Source organism: Malus domestica, chromosome 05 (assembly GCF_042453785.1).
Source record: "Malus domestica chromosome 05, GDT2T_hap1".
Taxonomy (NCBI): Eukaryota; Viridiplantae; Streptophyta; class Magnoliopsida; order Rosales; family Rosaceae; genus Malus; species Malus domestica.
In genome coordinates, this window is record NC_091665.1 from 27987958 (window position 1) to 28007081 (window position 19124).

The 19124-nt window shown below is 40.6% G+C and overlaps 2 protein-coding genes and 2 pseudogenes across 2 annotated transcripts; 1 reads left to right on the forward strand and 3 right to left on the reverse strand.

Annotated features, from left to right (window-relative positions):
* Positions 1–5337: 5337 nt before the first annotated feature.
* LOC139196185 (poly(A)-specific ribonuclease PARN-like) lies at positions 5338–6240 on the reverse strand. The gene is made up of 3 exons (XM_070821853.1): positions 6228–6240; positions 5862–5989; positions 5338–5790 (listed from the first exon to the last, which is right to left on the reverse strand). Exons 1-3 carry the CDS (start codon positions 6238–6240, stop codon positions 5338–5340), a joined length of 594 nt encoding a protein of 197 aa, XP_070677954.1.
* An 862-nt stretch (positions 6241–7102) lies between these two features.
* LOC139196186 (aspartic proteinase nepenthesin-1-like) lies at positions 7103–8154 on the reverse strand (annotated as a pseudogene).
* Positions 8155–9731: 1577 nt separating this feature from the next.
* Positions 9732–11771, forward strand: LOC103428314 (F-box/FBD/LRR-repeat protein At1g13570-like). The gene is made up of 4 exons (XM_070822519.1): positions 9732–9873; positions 10038–10868; positions 10975–11130; positions 11276–11771. The coding sequence occupies exons 2-4, from the start codon at positions 10038–10040 to the stop codon at positions 11558–11560; spliced, it is 1272 nt and encodes a 423-aa protein (XP_070678620.1). The 5' UTR covers positions 9732–9873; the 3' UTR covers positions 11561–11771.
* Positions 11772–12031: 260 nt separating this feature from the next.
* Positions 12032–14614, reverse strand: LOC103428348 (poly(A)-specific ribonuclease PARN-like; annotated as a pseudogene).
* Positions 14615–19124: the final 4510 nt, after the last annotated feature.

Genomic DNA, 19124 nt, shown 5'->3' on the forward strand with positions numbered 1-19124 from the left:
GGGTTCGAGCAAATAGGCGTTGGGCCATATTAGACACAGAACCTGCACACTGGACACTGAGAGCCAGAGAATCCTTAACAGCCAACTCATCAGACCGTTTGGAAAGTAGTCTGTTATCTTTGGGAGTGAAAAGGTTCCTGGCCATCTCCGCAGCGGTCATATCATTCTTCATCATAGAATCCCCAACGGTAAGAGGACCAGTAGAGGATAAGAAGGATGGGCGCCATATGTTATCTTGAGAAGTCATGGCTGCCTCTTCACCAAAGTTCAAGTCAAAACGACGGTTAGATGGGCCAGACATTCTCAGAAATGATGAAGGAGAAATGAGGTGCAATAAATCTCTGAAGTAAGGGGAAAATTCCTACAAGCAATAACTCTCTGATGTACTTCTTGCACACAATTGGTGCCCTTATAAAAGAAAGGGCAACAGGGTCGTTGGTTCAAAAATCGAAGAGGCACCACTCTCTGGATTCCAAAGAGACGCCATTTTCCACACGCAACATCAGCTCCTCGGGTACCACAGATAACTTTGCCAAAAATCTCTGACAAGGTTTAGACACATAAATTTTGAAGGTCCAGCTACCCTACTATTACCCACAAGGGTAAAGGAACAGCACCATTGCTTGATAACTAGAAAGTCCCAATGTGTGTCAACCTCCGTGCTCCGTGGCAAGGCAGACTGGCAAAAATGCCCAACCTTTACTCACATTCGAGAAAACACTCCCAACAAGATTGCTTGCTCAAAAATCAAAGAGGCACAGCTCTCCGAATCTCGAAAGCCAGACTCCCAACAGGATTACGTGCTCAAAAATCGAAAAGGCACCGCCCTCCGAATCTCGAGAGCCAAACTCCCAACATGATTACTTTCTAAAAAATGGAAGAGAAACTGCTCTCCGAATCTCAAGAACCAGACTTCCAACATGATTTCTTTCTCAAAAATTGAAGAGGCACCGTTCTCTGAATCTCGAGAGCCAGATCCCCGATAGGATTGCTTGTTCGAAAACCGAAGAGGCATCGCTCTCCGAACTTCGAGAGCCAGATTTCCTTGGATAAAGCTTGTCTGTAATCTTCACACGCAACATCAACTTTCCAGATACCACATACCACTTTTTCAAAATGCTCTGACAAAGTTAAAACACGTGAAGCTTGTAGCTTCGACTACATTGCTACGACCAAGAAAGGTAAAGGAATAGCATTACTACTTGTTGTTAAAGAGACTCCTATATATGTCGACCTTCATCCTCCACGGACAGGCAGACATGCAAAAATGCTCAACCATTCCTCATATCTGAAAGGGCACTCCCAACGAAGCCTCTCGAAATACTCAGCTTTCTTCCCCCCCCCCAATATTACCTATGCAAACCAGCCACACCAGAGCAAGAGTATTTCATATCATCAGGGTCAAAAGCAAAAATATCTCATATCATGTTTTTTCCCTGTCTTTTCCTTTGCCCTTGTTCTTACCTGCAAGACAAGGAAAAAGAGAACAATCAGTCAACACTGGGAATTAAGCTTCCAGTCAGGAACTGACTGCCTGGAATCCCTTGCCTGATTACTTACCTGGCATTACTCTCAAGTACTCATCTTCAACATCTTATGCTTTTAGAAAAGATACCGCATCTGCCTGAGGAACAGATAGGGCAAGTGAGAATGATATAAGGAAGCATGTGGAAACAAGCGCAACAGAACACGTGCCGATTCATCTATTACTTCGTCAACAGCAAAAGTATCTCATATCATCAAGGTTGAACGCACTGTTGATTTGATGGACTTGTTTTGACCCTCAAATTCTTAAGTCAACCTTATACTCTGGAGGAAACCAGAAAACCCTCCAGCCCAGTTTAAGAATAAGCATGTGGAAAGTTACTTCTTCAAAAGTAAAAGTATCTCATACCATCTCTTCTTCATTTGCTTCTTCTTATCCTTGTTGTTGTTTACGACATAAGAAGAAGGAGAACAATCAATCGAAAGCCGAAGTCGAACTTCCGATCCAGGTTGCTTGCTTGGAAGTCTGATTGTTTACCTTGTCTGTTACCTCTTTCGGCAAATCTCCTAGCTCGACGACTTGGGGGACTCCTATTATAGGGTTTTGTATAACACTTGACCAAGCCTGAAACTACAAGTAAGCTTCAAGTGAAATTGATACATTACCTTGTGCATCTTCATCGGTTAAAGATATCACCCCTAGATGGAGGAAAAGTACTTCCAGAGAAGATGCCACATCTACGTATGAGACAAATAAGGCAAGTGAAAATGATACCACACTTTGGTACTTAGAAGTTTCGTGATTACTCAATGGCTTGGATCTTGCAAGTCCTTAATCGAGGAGCTTCCCTCACTCGAGAACTTAGGGGAGCACTGTTTGTACCATACTTGACCAATCCTGAAACTACTGAGCACCGATCAACGTTATACCGTCAAGGACTTAGAAGAGTTTCCCTCCAACCAAGATGCCAATCACAGCGCGACACGTGTCGACATCAGAAGCCAATCATAGCACGACACGTGTCAATGTCAGAATGAAACTAGAAACTCTATTCTATAAATAGATATCATTCTCTCACAATATTTCCTAATGTCATTTGTACTAAATCATTCACTAGTACTGACTAAATGAGAGCTTGAACCTATGTACTTGTGTGAACCTTTCATAATTAATGAGAACTCCTCTACTCCGTGGACGTAGCCAATCTGGGTAAACCACGTACATCTTGTGTTTGCTTCCTTGTCCCTATCCATTTACATAATTTTCCACACTAGTGACCGGAGAAATCTAACGAAGGTCACAAACTTAACACTTTCTATTATACCAAAGTCCTCACTGATTTTGTGCATCAACAAACTGTAAACATGTGATTTTCTTAATCACATTTTTAATAAGTGAGTTAGTATTAAGCATGAGATTAGTTACAATTGGTTATGCTTTTGTTGTTTTGTGCTGAAATGGCCAACTGACTTAGTTTGTATGGCTTTATATGGCCGGATGGTTGTAGTGGACTTCCAACAGTTAATTGAATTAAAAAAATATTATTCCAAAAAATAGAGCTCAACTCCTTTCTTCTCCATCACTCCCATACTTCATTGTTATACCTTGCTGCAACAGGTCAAGGTTGAATTAAGTCCTAACATTGGTATCACCCATTGCCGATCATGGTTTCCCTTTTGTGCATGCCCAGACACACCACCACCACTCGCTTTACAGCCATGGATGAGCGAATGGATGCTCTCAAAGCTTCTTTTGCTTCCTTGCAGTCCTCTTTCTCTGATACTTTGGACGCAAAGCTCGCGATCTGCTTTGAGTAGTTTCACCGTGAACTCTCTTTTGGGGGAAAGAATGATGGTGAAACCTCTGATCCAGAGTGTCGTCCACCTCCGATCATGGAGAATATCCCAGATCTTTACGAAGGGGAGCTCATACACACTTCACGACATGAGATCTATGACGATGCACACAACCAATGACAAAACCTGCAACATTGTATCGAATTTCCCAAATTCACCAACGGAAATGATCTGATTACTTGGATTTACAAGGCCAAGAAATTTTTCACTTATTATGGCACTGAGGAGCATCAAAAAGTGGTTACAATCTCTTTTCACTTGGAAGGCGAAGCGTTGCAATGGTTTGAGTGGATGGACTGTTTGGTCACTACACCACGCTGGGATGACTTCACCACTGCATTTTTCCTTGAATTTGGACCTTTAGAATTCGAAGATTGCACTTAATCTATCTTCAAACTCCGTCAATCAGGTACTCTCAAGGATTATATTGCTGAGTTTCATAAGCTTGCTAATAGATTTTCTGATGTTGGTCTAATTCTCCTCAAAAGTTGTTTCAAGAAAGAATTGAGGTTTGATATGAAATTGCTACGCCCTACCACTGTCTATGAGGCTATTTATATATCTATTCAATTAGATACTAAGTATGTTAAACTTAAATCTGGTTACCAGAAACCTTTCCCTCATTACAAACCCACACCACAGCCTCCTAATCCTTACAATGTTGCCAATTCTAGGCTCCCCAACTTACCACTCAAGAAACCCTCACATGAAGAAATTCAAATAAAAGAAGAAGATGGGTGACTATTGGTTCTGTGATGAGAAGTGGATTCGTGTAAACAAGTGTGGCCAGAAACAATAAATTGTTACATCCTGGCACGGGGTCCACCACATCCCGGACCCGCTACACTACCGTAGCACGATATTGTTCGCTTTGGGCCCCGACCACGCCCTTACTGTTTTGTTTCTGGGAACTCACACGAGAACTTCTCAGTGGGTCACCCATCATGGAAGTGCTCTCGTGCACTACTAGCTTAACTTCCGAGTTCTGATGGAACCCGAAGCCAATGAGTTCCCAAAAAGGGATGGGAATATACATATAAGGATCATTCCGGCGATGTGGGATCTTACAATCCATCCCCCTTAGGGGCCCGACGTTCTCGTCGGCATACCACAGCCAGGGTTAGGCTCTGATACCAAATTGTTACATCCTGGCCCGAGGTCCACCACATTCCGAGTCCGCTCCACCGCCATAGCACGATATTGTCCACTTTGGGCCCCGACCACGCCCTCCCGGTTTTGTTTCTGGGAACTCACACGAGAACTTCCCAGTGGGTCACCCATCATAGGAGTGCTCTCGTGCGCTACTCGCTTAACTTCTGAGTTCCGATGGAACCCGGGTTCCATCGGACCACCGAAGAAACTGAATGCAGGTTTTGATATTTTGGTACAATTATCTGTTATGTATGTGTCTCTAAACAATGTCTCTGCATCTTACTATGTGCTTTTTTTAGTGTTATGTTTTGTCAAACGACGCCAATAGATATCTCTTTTATTCTTTTACTAATCTCATGTTCAAATTGGACTCTGATATTAAATTTTGAGCCTAAGATGTCTGATGAAATGTCTCGAGTACAAGAGAAAACTAATTTGGAAGTACTTTTAGAATGAATTAAAAGTGTTTACAGATAGCCAGAAGTGTTTTTGGCAACATTTTGTTGAAAATGTTGAAAATTATTAATGGAGAAGGGCAACATGCAGTGGTCGTACGCAAGAACCTCTCCTGGAGTTGGTAAATGAACATTTAAAAAGTGCTTGACGCAACCAAACTAGAAGAAAGTACATGGGCATCAAATTTTTGTTTTCAATTCAGCAATATAACCAAAAGAAAAGGTTTTGTTTAGATTACCTCCAGAATAGAGGGCAATGCCTGATTGCTCTTCCCGTTTTGGGATAGCACGACAAAAATTATCGGTTGTACAACGGGTTTTAAAACAAAACTGATCTCATTTCTAACGTATGGAGTTTTACATATTACAAGTCATCAAAATTTATCACTCAGTTGCTAGACCAATAAATTTCTTTAGAATTTGTTGCTGAATTAACTTCTGTAAAGTAGTCTGAGTCTTCCAAGGCTTTGTCTAGGGACTCCACTAAATCTGCCTCCCATAAGCCTAACCTGCAGATTGTCTTGTAAGTTTCGTAACTTGATGCTCTTATGCCCTCCAAAGCGATCTCCATTAAAGAGTCACAAATATCTTCACTGCTGATGGCATCCAAAAAAGTTTCAGATAAACCAAGTCGCCAGAAAACAACAATGGCACAGTTCTTGTCCACTAACCGAACATCAAATTCTTTAGAGAAGACAGCATGTGACTTGCACAACAAGCTCTTGATCATCCCCGCAGTCATCCCACTCCTGAATCCCCATAAGAATACCAATTGATCACAGCTGACCTTTCTCATATTCTTTGTCCAGACTCTGATATCCTCATTGGTTGATTCTTGGGGCTGTCAAAACACGGATTGGAAATGTTTGTGTACTTTTCGATGGCTGGAGCTAAAAGTGCATTGTTAGATACCATAGGATTGTCGGAACTTTTCAGAATGGAGCAGAGCTTTGCCAACAAATAGCACATCTTCACCACATTATGCCAATGAATGTTGCCTTCACTTTCAGGATCTTCTGCACCGGGTTTTGCCACTTCAACTATATTCGTAAAAATATAAGTGCGTTGAATCAGTATCTAACTCTATGGGAAAAGATACTAAAAAATGCCTTTTATGGTGTAATGTGGTTCGGCTATCTAATGCCGAAGTACAAAGTGACCTGAGAATAACCGACCATAGAACACTTCATTTCGATGAGAAGCTAATGAAGTGAACTCTTTGGGCTAAAGAATTGAGAATTCTTCACCGATAGAGACTTGTATAGATAATCAACCAACCAGAAACAGTCATATTTACTTGTCCAAACTAAAGATTTTACTAAATCGTCTAATTCTACGGCTATAGTGTTGTTTACTTATCTAAACTGAAGATATCGCCGGTCGTCAACACAGTGTTGTTTACTTATCCAAACTAAATATGTGTTGATAAAAGGTTAAGATAAACAGGGTTGTGAGAAAGGTTTTGCGTAAAGTGAGGAATTTCTCGTAGAGCATTTTGAGTTGTTTGTTGAGTTTAAGGGGGTTTTCACATTGCATAACCTTTGATGAGGTAGAGTCTTGATAGGACTATGCCTACTCGGCATTTACCATGATATTCTCTCTTTATCCCCTTAATCCCTTCTTTAGCTGAAACTCAAAGTCTAATTAGTCTCCACCTCTTCGAGTTAAACCAGGATTTTGAACTTAGTCCCTTTATGCACTTGATTCATGCTCATCTGGTCAAACATAAGTTATGATCCTTAGAATAATTCGAATCTTATCGGAATCCATCTTGATCCTCAACAATTTTAATTCACTTAAGACTTGACCGAACCATGCATGAGCATGATCCTTTAATAGTCCTACTCCTATAGAGACTCATTTGAATCAGCGCGCTTTTAGGCTGAGAGTCAACTGGCCCGATGAATCATTACTAGGTTGAAAATCATGGCATTTCGATTTGTGTTGTTCTTTCTCAGCCTAAGCCTTTATTTTAGGCCCAAATAGAAATAAAATTACATTTTGACCTCAAACAATTACCTTGTGCCGCCCGTGACCAAGATTAATGAAATTTGAATGAAAAATTTTAAAATCTAAATGCTAGGATATAAATTGACCAATTATAAAAGTTAGGTAATTGGCTAAAATTAAATTCTAGAGGGAAGTTGATCCAATTATGTTGATTGGTCACGATTTGGGTTTTTGATCAAAGGGGTAGTTATGATATTTGCAGGACCTGATTTAGTGTTGTTCAAGCTTGCTAAAGACCCCATCAAAAGTGTGCTACTACCTTCTGTGTCGTCAATGGAAGTTAAGCAATACGAGAATTTGGGCTCATTGAGCTGTGAAACCAAGGACAACGGTCCACGGCCTAACCCCACAAGTCCGGAACCTTGATGAAGGCCACCACCTTCATTGTCTTTGCCACATCCAAACCCTATTTTGGGAACCGAAACCTCTCCGAATGTGAACGTTTCGGTTGCGAGAATCCCATTCGTGGAGAAAGAATCCCCGTAGGTGTAGTAGTACTCGCATGAACTGTTGGTGCATGTTTGGGATGGTAGTGCTTCACAAAGCTCGCTTTCGCATGATAGCTTTGAGAATGTTGAGGACTTTGTCGGGTCGAAGATTGGGGTTGGTTGATCATAACAGTCCTCACACGGCTTGCACTGAGTCCAAATGAGGTCGCTGCCGGTGTCCATAATGGCGTTGAAGGTATATGCCGGAGTACCAATTGACAACTTCATTAAAAACTCTCCTTGACCGGCGTGGACAGGAGACGTAACACGGGAATCCTGATCGGATGGTGACGCAGCTAAGACCATTGCGTTGAGCCTTTGCAACCTTTTTCGGCCACGACTGATTCTGCGTTGGAAACGCTAGATTTTGGTCAAGTTTTTATCAGAATCAATGTGTTTGAGAGTCACATTGAACCCGTTTTGTATGGCCTGGTGGTCGCGAAGACGGAGAGCTCTTCTTGAAGTGGAACCGGCAGAAGGATAATTGGTTAAAAATAAGGCCTAATTGGATAAATGGTCCCTGTGGTGACAAGGTAATCGGAAGATAGCCCTCGTGGTAAAAAAACTAGGATTTAAACCCTCGTGGTGCTAGTCCGTTAGCAAATTTAGTCCAAAAGTAATTTTTCCGTTAAATGTCTGTTAATTAAAGGGTAAACATGTACTTTAACTTGTGCACCTTCTTCTTCCTCACCTTCTTCTTCTTCCATATCTACCAGGACCACCACTGCTCCCCGCTGGCCTCCACTTCTTTCTTGCAAAGATAAAACTCACGGCTAGAAGACCCACGAACTGTTACTTGCAGACCGGCCTCCTGCAGGTCCGAGAAGAGGCGACCCGCGCGATTCCTCCATATACGCAACCGAACTGGAACGTCTAGCCTTCTCCATACCCCACACGCGACAGCTTCTCTCGTCCAAATCCAACCCACGACAACCTTCTCCAGCTAGGATCCAAAGGGAAATTTTCAAAAAACTATGAGATCTCAAGTTTTTCCATTGATATCACCGAAAAAAAATTCCATTGATAAGGAGCACTAGACCCAATTCATGATTTTTTTTTCATAAATCATAAGCAGATTAAACAAAATAAATTTTTAATTGTAATTTTCTTTTTTATTTATTGTTAAGAATTTTAAAATATCAAGGTTATTTTTGAAATAATGGTGGTTGTAGAAATAGCATCTCATTGTTTCTTCTTCCTCATGTACTTCGAGTGCCCTGAAAATTTCCAGGACTTTTTCGGGTTCACTCGTAATCCATAACCAGCATAATCATCGTCTTCAACCTCAGAATGTGCTTTGCACATTTCGATATTTTTCTCAGTTTTAGCCGATTTCTTTGCTCCATGGCACCTCATGTGACCTCCCAAGACTCTGCCACTCAAGAAGCTCTTTTTGCAGAGCTTGCACACCTGCTCCATCGTCCTAACCAGAAAAGTAAACGAACCTAGAGTCCAAAACCAAGAAGGACTCCAATTTTCCGAGAAAGTTTGAATCTTTCCACCGCATTCCAGAAAAACAAAAATCAGAAAAAAGCTCAAGAAACAGAGGATGTTGAAAACCCAGATCAGAGATGAAGCTTTCTTGCTTCCTTCACAAGTGATTGGAGAAGAAGCACTTCTTCTGGGTTTTGTAGAATTTGTGGACAAGAACAAGATTTGGATCCCTAATCAAAACTTCTCTCTCCTGGGGAAGAAACGATTCAGATTTCAGGGTTTTGGTTTGAGCAGTAATGTCTCTCTCTCCTGGGTGGTACTTGAAGAAATGTAAATGTTTGATCCCGTATTTAACAGAGAACTAGAGAGGTGAGGAAGAAGAAGTTGCACAAGTTAAAGTACATGTTTACCTTTTAATTAACATACATTTAACGGAAAAATTACTTTTGGACTAAATTTACTAACGGACTAGCACCACAAGGGTTTAAATCCTAATTTTTTTACCATGAGGGCTATCTTCCGATTACCTTGTCACCACAAGGACCATTAATCCGATTAGGCCTAAAAATAAAGTTCATTAGAAAAATGACAACTTCTTACAAGCTCGTGAAAAAAAATCAACAAATACCTCTTACTTTTTCAATCTTCAATACCAAATTACGCTTACCGACGTGTCGTTTTTTCCTATTTAAGCCCAAACACAACAAACATTTGGGCCAAGGAAAACGAGCGGTGGCTCAGTATTATCAGGTAATATATGAACCAAAGTCACGTGACACGTGGTCGTTGCAGATCGCGAGCCATCATCCCCCGATTGCAATTGATTAGGGCATTTTGGAGTGGAAGCTTTATATATGTGAAACTATCATAAACCACAACGAGCAGAGCGACTGCGTCTCCAGCTATAAATCCGGCAGACCTTCGATCGTCGCTCAAAACACTCATCGACCTCCTCCGTCAAACCCTCGTCGGCTTCATCTGCTCTCATCGAGGTTTGAGATTTCTCTCCACAGCCGCCGTTTATTTTATTTTTTAGCTGAATCGTTTTTTTTTTTTTTTTTTTTTTGTATTGCTCGTTTAAAGCAGCAGTCTTTTGCTGCAATCGAGCATGAAATGGAAATGTTTCTGGTTTTTATTGATTACTGGAATATCTCAGATGGAAAGAGAACCGCCCAAGTCCCGTTCGAAAGTGTCAATGGAGTTGGACAGAATTAGCAACATACCAAGTGAAGTTATAAACAAAATTTTGTTATATTTGCCAATTAAGGAAGCAGTTAGAACAAGTGTTTTATCAAGCAAGTGGAGGAACAAATCGGCTATGCTTTCTCATCTTTTGTTTGATGATCGGTGCACCTCGGATCAAAACCCTACAACCTTTGCAGGCATTGTTGATCATGTACTCTTGGGTCACATTAGCCCCATATACAGGTTCAGGATCACTCATTCCCCACCTCTAGTCGGTGGAGATATTGATCGATGGATTCTTCATCTGTCAAGAAACTCTATCAAAGAGTTGTTGCTTAATATCAAATGTAGTGGGCATCTCTACAAGATGCCTTCATGTTTGTTTTCTTGTCAAGATCTCATTTATTTAGTGTTGTATGATTGTTTGCTACAACCTCCATCCAAGTTCCAAGGATTCAGGAGTTTGAAGACTTGTCGTCTTTTTAATGTTACCCTGGACCAAGATGTGCTTGAGAATCTGATTGTCTGCTGTCCTCTCCTTGAGAGATTAACATTGTGGCACTGTGATGCATTAACCCGGTTCAAGATTGATGCACCGAATCTCAAATTCCTTCATTTTAAAGGCATGCTTGAGGATGTTAGTCTTGTGAATACCTTAAAACTGGCTGAAGTTCACATTAGTTTGATTGTTAATGTTGCAAATGACCAAAGACCGACTGCTGGAAGTTGTAGCAATTTGGTCAATTTTTTTGTTCATCTGCCTCACATTCGATGTCTTCATGTCACAAATTACTTTTCGAAGGTAATGGATTTTGTGGTTTCATACTATCAGTCAATAATCAGATTTTGTGGCCATCAGAATTTGACTGTAATTTCATTCTCCTGTTTTCTGAACCTTTCTGTTCCAGTATTTGGCTGTCGGAGTCTTGCCAGGAAATCTACCTCAACCGTGTCTATATCTCAATTTTTTTTCTATTCATTTAAGCTTCAACGATCTGAAAGAGATTTTAACTGTTTTATGTCTTCTGAGAAGCTTCCCTGCTCTACAGGAACTTGAAATTTGGGTGAGTTTATTGTATTATGTTGATGCATGCATATCCCGGTGTTCAATTAAGAATGTCAACCCAACTCTCTACGCTAATTGTATTTTACTGTTTAGAGAGCTATTTTATGTGATGTTCAAGCATCTGATGATATAGACTTGTGCAGGCCCAGAATGAGTACAAGGCTGTTGTGGGAGAAGTAAACTATGGGTCGGATGACAACCAGAATTGCCAATTGACCAAACTGCGAATTGTCAAAATAACCGGCATCTTTGGTCTCAAAGCTGAACTAGATTTCATCAGGTTTTTGCTTTCAAGTTCACCTGTGCTTGAGAAGATGACTGTGAAGCCTGCTGCTGCTAATAATTTTGAAGTAAAAATGTTGCTCCAAAAGTTGCTCCAGTTTAAGCGTGTCTCGGCGAATGCAGAGATATTCTACTTAGACCCTTGATTCATCAATGAAACATGTTTGGCAGATACGATACGAGGACTTGCCGGCAGAAACTGAATGCGGGTTTTGATAGTTTGGTACAATTATCTGCTATGTATGTGTCTTATGTTTTGTCAAACGACGCCAATAGATATCTCTTTTATTCTTTTCCTAATCTCATGTTCAACTTGGACTATGATATTAAATTTTGACCCTAAGATGTATGATGAAATGTCTCGAGTACAAGAGAAGACTAATTTGGAAGTACTTTTGGAATGAATTAAAAGCGCTTACAGATGGCAAGAAGTGTTTTTGGCAACATTTTGTTAAAAAAGGTTGAAAGTTATTAATGGAGAAGGGCCGCATACGGTGGTTGTACGCAAGAACCTCTCCTGGAGTTGCTAAATGAACATTTAGAAAGCGCTTGACGCAACCAAACTAGAAGAAAGTACATGAGCATCAATTTTGGGATAGCACGACAACAATTCGCGGTTGTACAACGGGACTAAACTGATCTCATTTCTAACATATGGAGTTTTACATATTACAAGTCATCAAAATTTATCGCTCAGTTGCTAGACCAATAAATTTCTTTAGAATTTGTTGTTGAATTAACTTCCGTAAGGTAGTCCAAGTCTTCCAAGGCTTTGTCAAGGGACTCCGCCATATCTGCCTCCCATAAGCCTAACCTGCAGACTTTCTTGTAAGTTTCGTAACTTGATGCCCTTATGCCCTCCGAAGCGATCTCCATTAAAGAGTCACAAATCTCTTCACTGCTCATGGCATCCAAAAAAGTTTCAGATAAACCACGTCGCCAGAAAACAACAATGGCACAGCTCTTGTCCAATAACCGAACATCAAATTCTTCAGAGAAGACAGCATGTAACTTGCACAACAAGCTCTTGATCATCCCCGCAGTCATCCCACTTCTAAATCCCCATAAGAATACCAATTGATCACAGCTGACCTTTCTCATATTCTTTGTCCAGACTCTGATATCCTCATTGGTTGATTCTTGGGGGCTGTCAGAACACGGATTGGAAATGTTTGTGTACTCGTCGATGGCTGGAGCCAACAGTGCATTGTTAGATACCATAGCGTTGTCGGAAATTTTCTGGAGCAGAGCTTTGCAAACAAATAGCACATCTTCACCACATTATGCCTATGAATGTTGCCTTCACTTTCTGTAGATGACAACCCAAACATTGTATATAGTAAGAGAAGAAGTTAGGTTTGCTCTGAAGTAAAAAAATGGCATAACGGACAGCAATCGACACAAAAAATCACAGGAAAACCAAGTAAAACCCACAAGAGCAACAAATATGTGAATTACTGCACTCTCTTCAACTGTGCTACGCGAAAACTAAGGGTAATATCGATACCTTGAGGCAAAATTTCCATATCAATGGCTGCGAAGTAATGATTATTCAAGTACGAAATAGCTGCAGGAATATTGGTCATCCTTCTTAGAGGGCCAATATTCTTCATCAGATGGTTGACATCAAGTATGTGGGGAAAAACCGAGTGCAAGGAACCCATGAACTCGTCTACATTAGTCGGGAGGGGAGAGAGAAACTCTGAATGAATAACTGAAATCTGCATAACGCAAAATTAAACAGTAAGTTGAGAAACTAGAAAAAGAACAGAAGCCAAGTCAAGGGCATTAAAACTCATAGATGTTTATTAAACAGAGATACACCGTTAAGGGAATTGTGGGAGACAACAGGTTTCTGTGAAGCAGAAATCAAATCGATCACCTCTTGAAATCCACGAACTCTCTTGTTTTGTTCCTCCTCAAGGTTTTGGAGCTCTCTCTGTAAGTAAAACATTCAAGCCAAATGTTGTGTTACAAAAAGCCCGATAATGCAAAATAGAAAGACTTGAAAATCACGTCACTACCTCAAACCAGTCCTTGTCCGCTGTAGAACTTGTCAAAACAGCACGAACAGCCTGAGTTCCTCCTCCCTTTGCTGGGATTATTAAAGGAACAAGTTCATCAGAGAACTCTTTCAACATCTGCAACCAATGAAAAAAAAATCATTTGATCAGATAAAATCTGATTAAATATACCGGCACCAGAAAAAAGGATTAAAAACAACAACGGGTCAACATACATACCTCCAGAGCAAGCTGCACTTGACGTTCACTTCAAACATCTAGATTCATGCCGGGTCTGTTCCGTAAATTTCACTTCCCATTACAATTTTTCTCAAGGAACTCAGCAGAGCATCTGCAAAATGGAAAGCCAAAACACTTTTTAACAGAAAATATAACAAAATCGAATGAAAGATAGGGGATGTAAGTAGAATCTAGAACCCTTTTTCTGTCTTTACCATCTTTCTTTGTGTTTTTACATGCACTTTTCCAATGCTTAACTCGCAATTTAATTCTTTCAACAAAAACCGTATCAGCAACAGTATGAGTCGAAGAAGAGTTCATTACATAGCTACTGGTAGTCGGATTCCCTATCCGAGCTTTAGCCGCAGATTCTTGTGCTCCAGACAAGTATGAAATACCCGTCTCATTACAAAACACAAAATCTCAATACAACAGCAAAGTTACAGACTTGTAATGTCCCAAATGGTACACTTTCACCAATGCATCGAGCCAAAGTTTTTAGTTTTCGTAATTTCTGTTCTAGTTTTCGAAAAAATATTCACTTGGGTAAAATCATATTCCACAAGAAATTAGGGAGTAAAATGAAATATCAAAACTTGACAGGGGAGGCTTACCATTATATATGCAGGCATTGAAATCAAAACCTTCTTCCGCCATGGAAGTCAAATGTGATGTTTGAACTGATCAACAAACCCATCATCAATTCATCCCTTGGGAACAAGACAAAGTTGTATCTGCACCAAAATCAACAAACCCATCATCAAATTCCATTCTATATATGTGTATGTATATGTATGTATAGGTATAGTGAAAGCGTACGGACGGGTAAGGAGTAAGCTTCGAGGCTCTGAGAGTGTAAGGGCAGGCTGCGAACTGGAGGAGCTGGAAGCGCTCAGCGGCGTACTTGGCCTTGAAATACGAAGTGTCGGCGGTGTCGAAGGGCTGAGGGTGGCGCCACGGCGCACGATATGACCCCGTTTTCTGCAGCGAGAAGGCCACGAAGTCGGAGCTGGACAGGTGGTCCTTGAACTCCTCCAGGGACTCGGAAAAGTTGGACTTCGTCACTTCCTTCACGGCCCATTTCTTCAAGACATTGGTGGGGGTGGTGGTGGTGGTGGTGGTGGTGATGGTGGTGGTGGTGGTGGTGGTGGTGGTGGTGGTGGTGGTGGTGGTGGTGGTGGTGCTGAGGAAACGGCGTCGTATAAACGGAGGCAGAGACGCCATGGTTTAACTTATCTCCAGCTTGACCTCAGCCGCTACCTGTATAATGCGTTTTTCAATTTTCAGTAGCCGAATAATAGGCTTACGACTTGTCGTTGCTTTCCTCTCCTTGTGATTTTTTTTATTTTATTTTTTATTTTACAAACGATATTATTTCCAATAAGGGGATAGAGAGTTGACTACACGGCCACGCTTCATAATGGGCTAGCAATAGTGTGGTTCAAAGTCGCATTTGGCGAGAATCGAACCAAAAATCTTTCACTTACATGTGGATAGGAATATCACTATACTGTAGTACTAATTACTAAGTGATCATTTCCTTCTAATTTTAGGTTTAGATTGTTTCATGTAGATCTGTCGATAGATCGAATTTTAACCTAGATTCAATTGAAATCAAACGTAATTAATATAGTATGGATTGTAGTTTTCAATCTAATTATTTGATTACAAATGAATTTGGATATGTATAGAGGTTGACCCCACTAGATCATTTATAACATATTATATTATTTGTATTAGGGTCTTGGATTGAGTAATTACTTTTCTTGTTTGTATTTGGGCTTTGGATTGAGAAAGTGAACCGAGACGGTCATGTGAATCAAGTCACAAGAAAGAACAATGAAATGGCATGTTGCTGAAAAAAGTAAAGACTATGGAGAAGATTCATTGTTGTCCATGGATAAAATTCAACCAAAAAGAGGAATGAAAAAAAAATTTGATGTCTATATTAGGAATTGTTGACCCTAAAAATGCAAAGCCTACGTGGGGCATAAGTCGAGTAACTATTGAACTAACTACTTCTTTCTTGTGAATGCGAGCGTGCCACCTCACGACCAAGCTCGGTCGGGCGAGTAGAATGGATGTGGTGGTGGTGCTGAATGCAGTACTGACTTATGCATCTGAGCAATTACGGTCGAGGATGGAACACCTCTATGCCTAAGGTTCTCGAAGAAGACAATGTTGCTTAATTCACTACGAAGTTCAGGATCTTCTGCATCGGGTTTTGCTGCTTCAACTACATTCGTAAAAATATTAGTGCACCAAATCAGTATCAAACTATGTGGGAAAAGATACTTAAAAAATGCCTTTATGGTGAAACGTGGTTCGGCTATCTGAATGCCGAAGTACAAAGTGACCTAAGAATAACTAACCATAGAACACTTCATTTCGATGAAAAGCTAATGAAGTTATGACGACCCGTCCCGAACTTTACCAAACAGAAGGGTAATTTTGTAATTTCACTATGGTTGGGTTAAATATTTTGAAATGCTGCTTTTGGATCTTGTTTGGTGTGCCATGTGGGGCCCACTTTCCTTTTTGGTCCCCTGGCCCATTCTCCTTTCTCCTTCCTTCATCCCGTGTGAACTCTCGGACCTCTTTCTTCTCTCTTCACTTTCTCTCGTTTTCTCCTAACCTCTCCGAGCCCTCTCTCTCCTCTACAACCTCTTCTCATTTTCTTCCTCGATCACAGCAACTGCAAACCTCACCATCTAGACTGGATGACCTCGAAACCTCAGGCTAAACATCGTGGAACACCAACAATGACGGAGTCACTGTTCATCAACTTTTCCTGACGAGCTTCGACGTAGTTTGTGGTTCTTTCGATGTTGGAAAGCTCCTAGAAACCCTTGGGATGTGTTTTAAAGTTGGATCGAGGCTTGTTGTATGTTGTTTAAGCTTGTTGGACATTGAAATAACTCGGAGTTAGCTTTTCCTAGATTTCGACAAGAACCCGTGACTTTCGAGGCGTTTTCCGGCCAAACCATGACGAGTTAGCCGTTGGGCAAGGTACCATTCTCTTCGGCTCGTCAAGAACTATGATTTTTGTTTTTTGAATCACTCAATTTCATTAAGTATTGAAGAAGTTATGAACGTTTAAAGTTTACCCAGTTTCCGGCAAATTCCCTAGTTTTCCCTCGGACCAGTCACTTTTCTGGCAAATAATCTTGTTCTACACTTTCCTATCTTCATTTTTATATATTATGGGTCAAATTTGGTTAAGAAACGATGAAGTTACGAAGCTTTGAAATTTGCCCAAACTTCCGGCCAAAATTCCAATTTCCAGTGAGCTCCGGCGGCTTGACTTGGCTCGGCTCGGCTTGGCTGAGTCAGCCATTGACTTCTCGGTCAGTGTTGACAATTGACCTTGATCGTTAATCGTTAACCCATCAACGTTGACTTTTTGGTTGACTTTTTTTTTATTTCGGCCGGGATCCCTCCTAGACTAATTTTGATGTTCTGAATCCGTTTCTAACGCCTGTTTTCCCAAATTCAATCATTTTAGTGTAGTTTTATAAATTGGTCCCTTTATGTGCTTAGGTGAAATTGTTTGTGGTGTTTCCATCTTCTCCAGTTCGCAAGGTTCTTGGATGACAAAGTATCTGTGAGTGAACCCCTTCCAAAATGCATGATTTTACTATTACAAAATGCATACACGAAAAACATGATTTTATGGATACGTTTTATGTAATGTTTATGAGAAAATTGGATTCATGCTTTATGAAATATCATGCTTTATCAGATTTACATTCTTTGAATGATTTATGATTATAAATTATGAACATATTTTATGATATGATGTTTGAGCTACTGAGCTCCAATGAGATATACTTTGGAAAGATTATGTTCATTTTTTTATATGCTTATCTAGTGTTTTCATACGATCTGCCTACGGGCGAATGATACTGCCTACGGGCAAATGATACTGCCTACGAGCGAATGATATCTATATATGGCTTCGGTCGGGTGATGTAGAGGCCTACAGGCGAATGATATCTATATATGACTTCGATTGGGTGATGTAGGGGCCTATGGGTGAATAAAGAGTTATATATGTCTTCGGGCGAATGAAGATTTATATATGGCTTCGGTCGAATGATGTAAGGGCCTACGGGCAAATAAAGGCCTTTGGGTGATTTTGATACCACTACTATGCACACTGTATATGATATCATTTGGACATCATTTGGATCTTCTGTTACTGTAGTAGTGTGTCAGTCTTGACATCATTTGGATGTCACGACTTCTGGTTTTGGTGCCATTCAGCGCAGTTGTGCAAACCTTTTTCGTGTTGGGATTGTGCCTCATCGGTGACGAAATGGATTGTTGGACGATTTTCAACATCGAACCGATATTCTACAACATGCGTTCCCTAGGAATTGCGGCAAAGTCAGTTTTACATTGAAGTGACGTGAATTAGAAATCTCAATAAGAGGAAGTCCAGTTAAGACTAGCTGAAAATCTGAAATGGCGATGCCACTCTGCAACATGTGTTCCTCAAGAATTGCGGGCAGAGTCGGATTTACAGATGAGTGTTGGGAAACGGAAAAATCTTAGTGGTATAAGTTGGATGAGACCAACTGGAGTGTTCTGAAACGGTGATGTTACTCTACGACATGCGTTCCCTAGGAATGGTGGGCAAAGTCATATCTTTATGGAAATTGCTCGAAACATCGAAGTTCGTGTTGGAGAAAGCGGGTAAGCGCTAGTCGTGTGCAAAGTTTAGCAAGTGTTAGTTTGGTGGGATCGAATCTTTGTTCTTGGACTCTTTCCCACTAAGGAAATTAGTGTGGACCCTCAAAACAATTCTCAGCTATTGTTCTATCGATAATCTTCTTGCTTACTCTAACAACGAGGTCAAGTTCAATAAACACCGATAGTTAGCCTTACACCATATTCTTCGAGCGTTGTTTTTGTTTAGATTAGATACTTTTCTTGAGAGACTCTTTTATAGCAGACATTATTCTTATCAATTTCCAAAAAGGGTTGCGACTGTTGGAAATTGAAAATCCTCACAAAGTGTGTGAAATGCGAATTACCCTTGATCTTATCACATTCTATCGGCAGTTCTTAACGATTCCTTGAGCTTGGCCCTATTTCCTTTTTTGCTAAGAAACCAGTCAATTTTGTTGTGATGCTGACGATGAATGAAGTTTCTGACAACAGGGTATTGTCTCATCTGATCGTAGTTCTTACACTTTTTGAATTCTGTGATGGTATATTATTAATGTTTGGCTGCATGCTGATGCAACATGATTAAGTTACGTTTGTGCCTCTTGACAGTTGGAACCGTATGAAGTGAACCATCTTATCTTTGACCTTGAGCCAATGGTTACAATCTAACTTGAAAACCTAATGAAACCTTTTCTTTGTGGAAATCCTTGTGGGACGAAGGTTGGGAAAGAAACTTTTTGGTGTTTTGAACATCATCTTACTCATGCTCCCGTCCCTACTTTTCTTGACGTTG

Bases quoted from the DNA above. Each gene is read 5' to 3' on its own strand.
- LOC139196185 (XM_070821853.1), bottom strand. The intron at 5,791-5,861 runs GTATCTAACAAT...GTGTTTTGACAG, and splicing joins AAAGTTCCGACAATCCTATG to CCCCAAGAATCAACCAATGA.
- LOC103428314 (XM_070822519.1), top strand. From the start codon at position 10,038: ATGGAAAGAGAACCGCCCAAGTCCCGTTCGAAAGTGTCAATGGAGTTG. The intron at 10,869-10,974 runs GTAATGGATTTT...TTTCTGTTCCAG, and splicing joins TCACAAATTACTTTTCGAAG to TATTTGGCTGTCGGAGTCTT. The intron at 11,131-11,275 runs GTGAGTTTATTG...AGACTTGTGCAG, and splicing joins TACAGGAACTTGAAATTTGG to GCCCAGAATGAGTACAAGGC.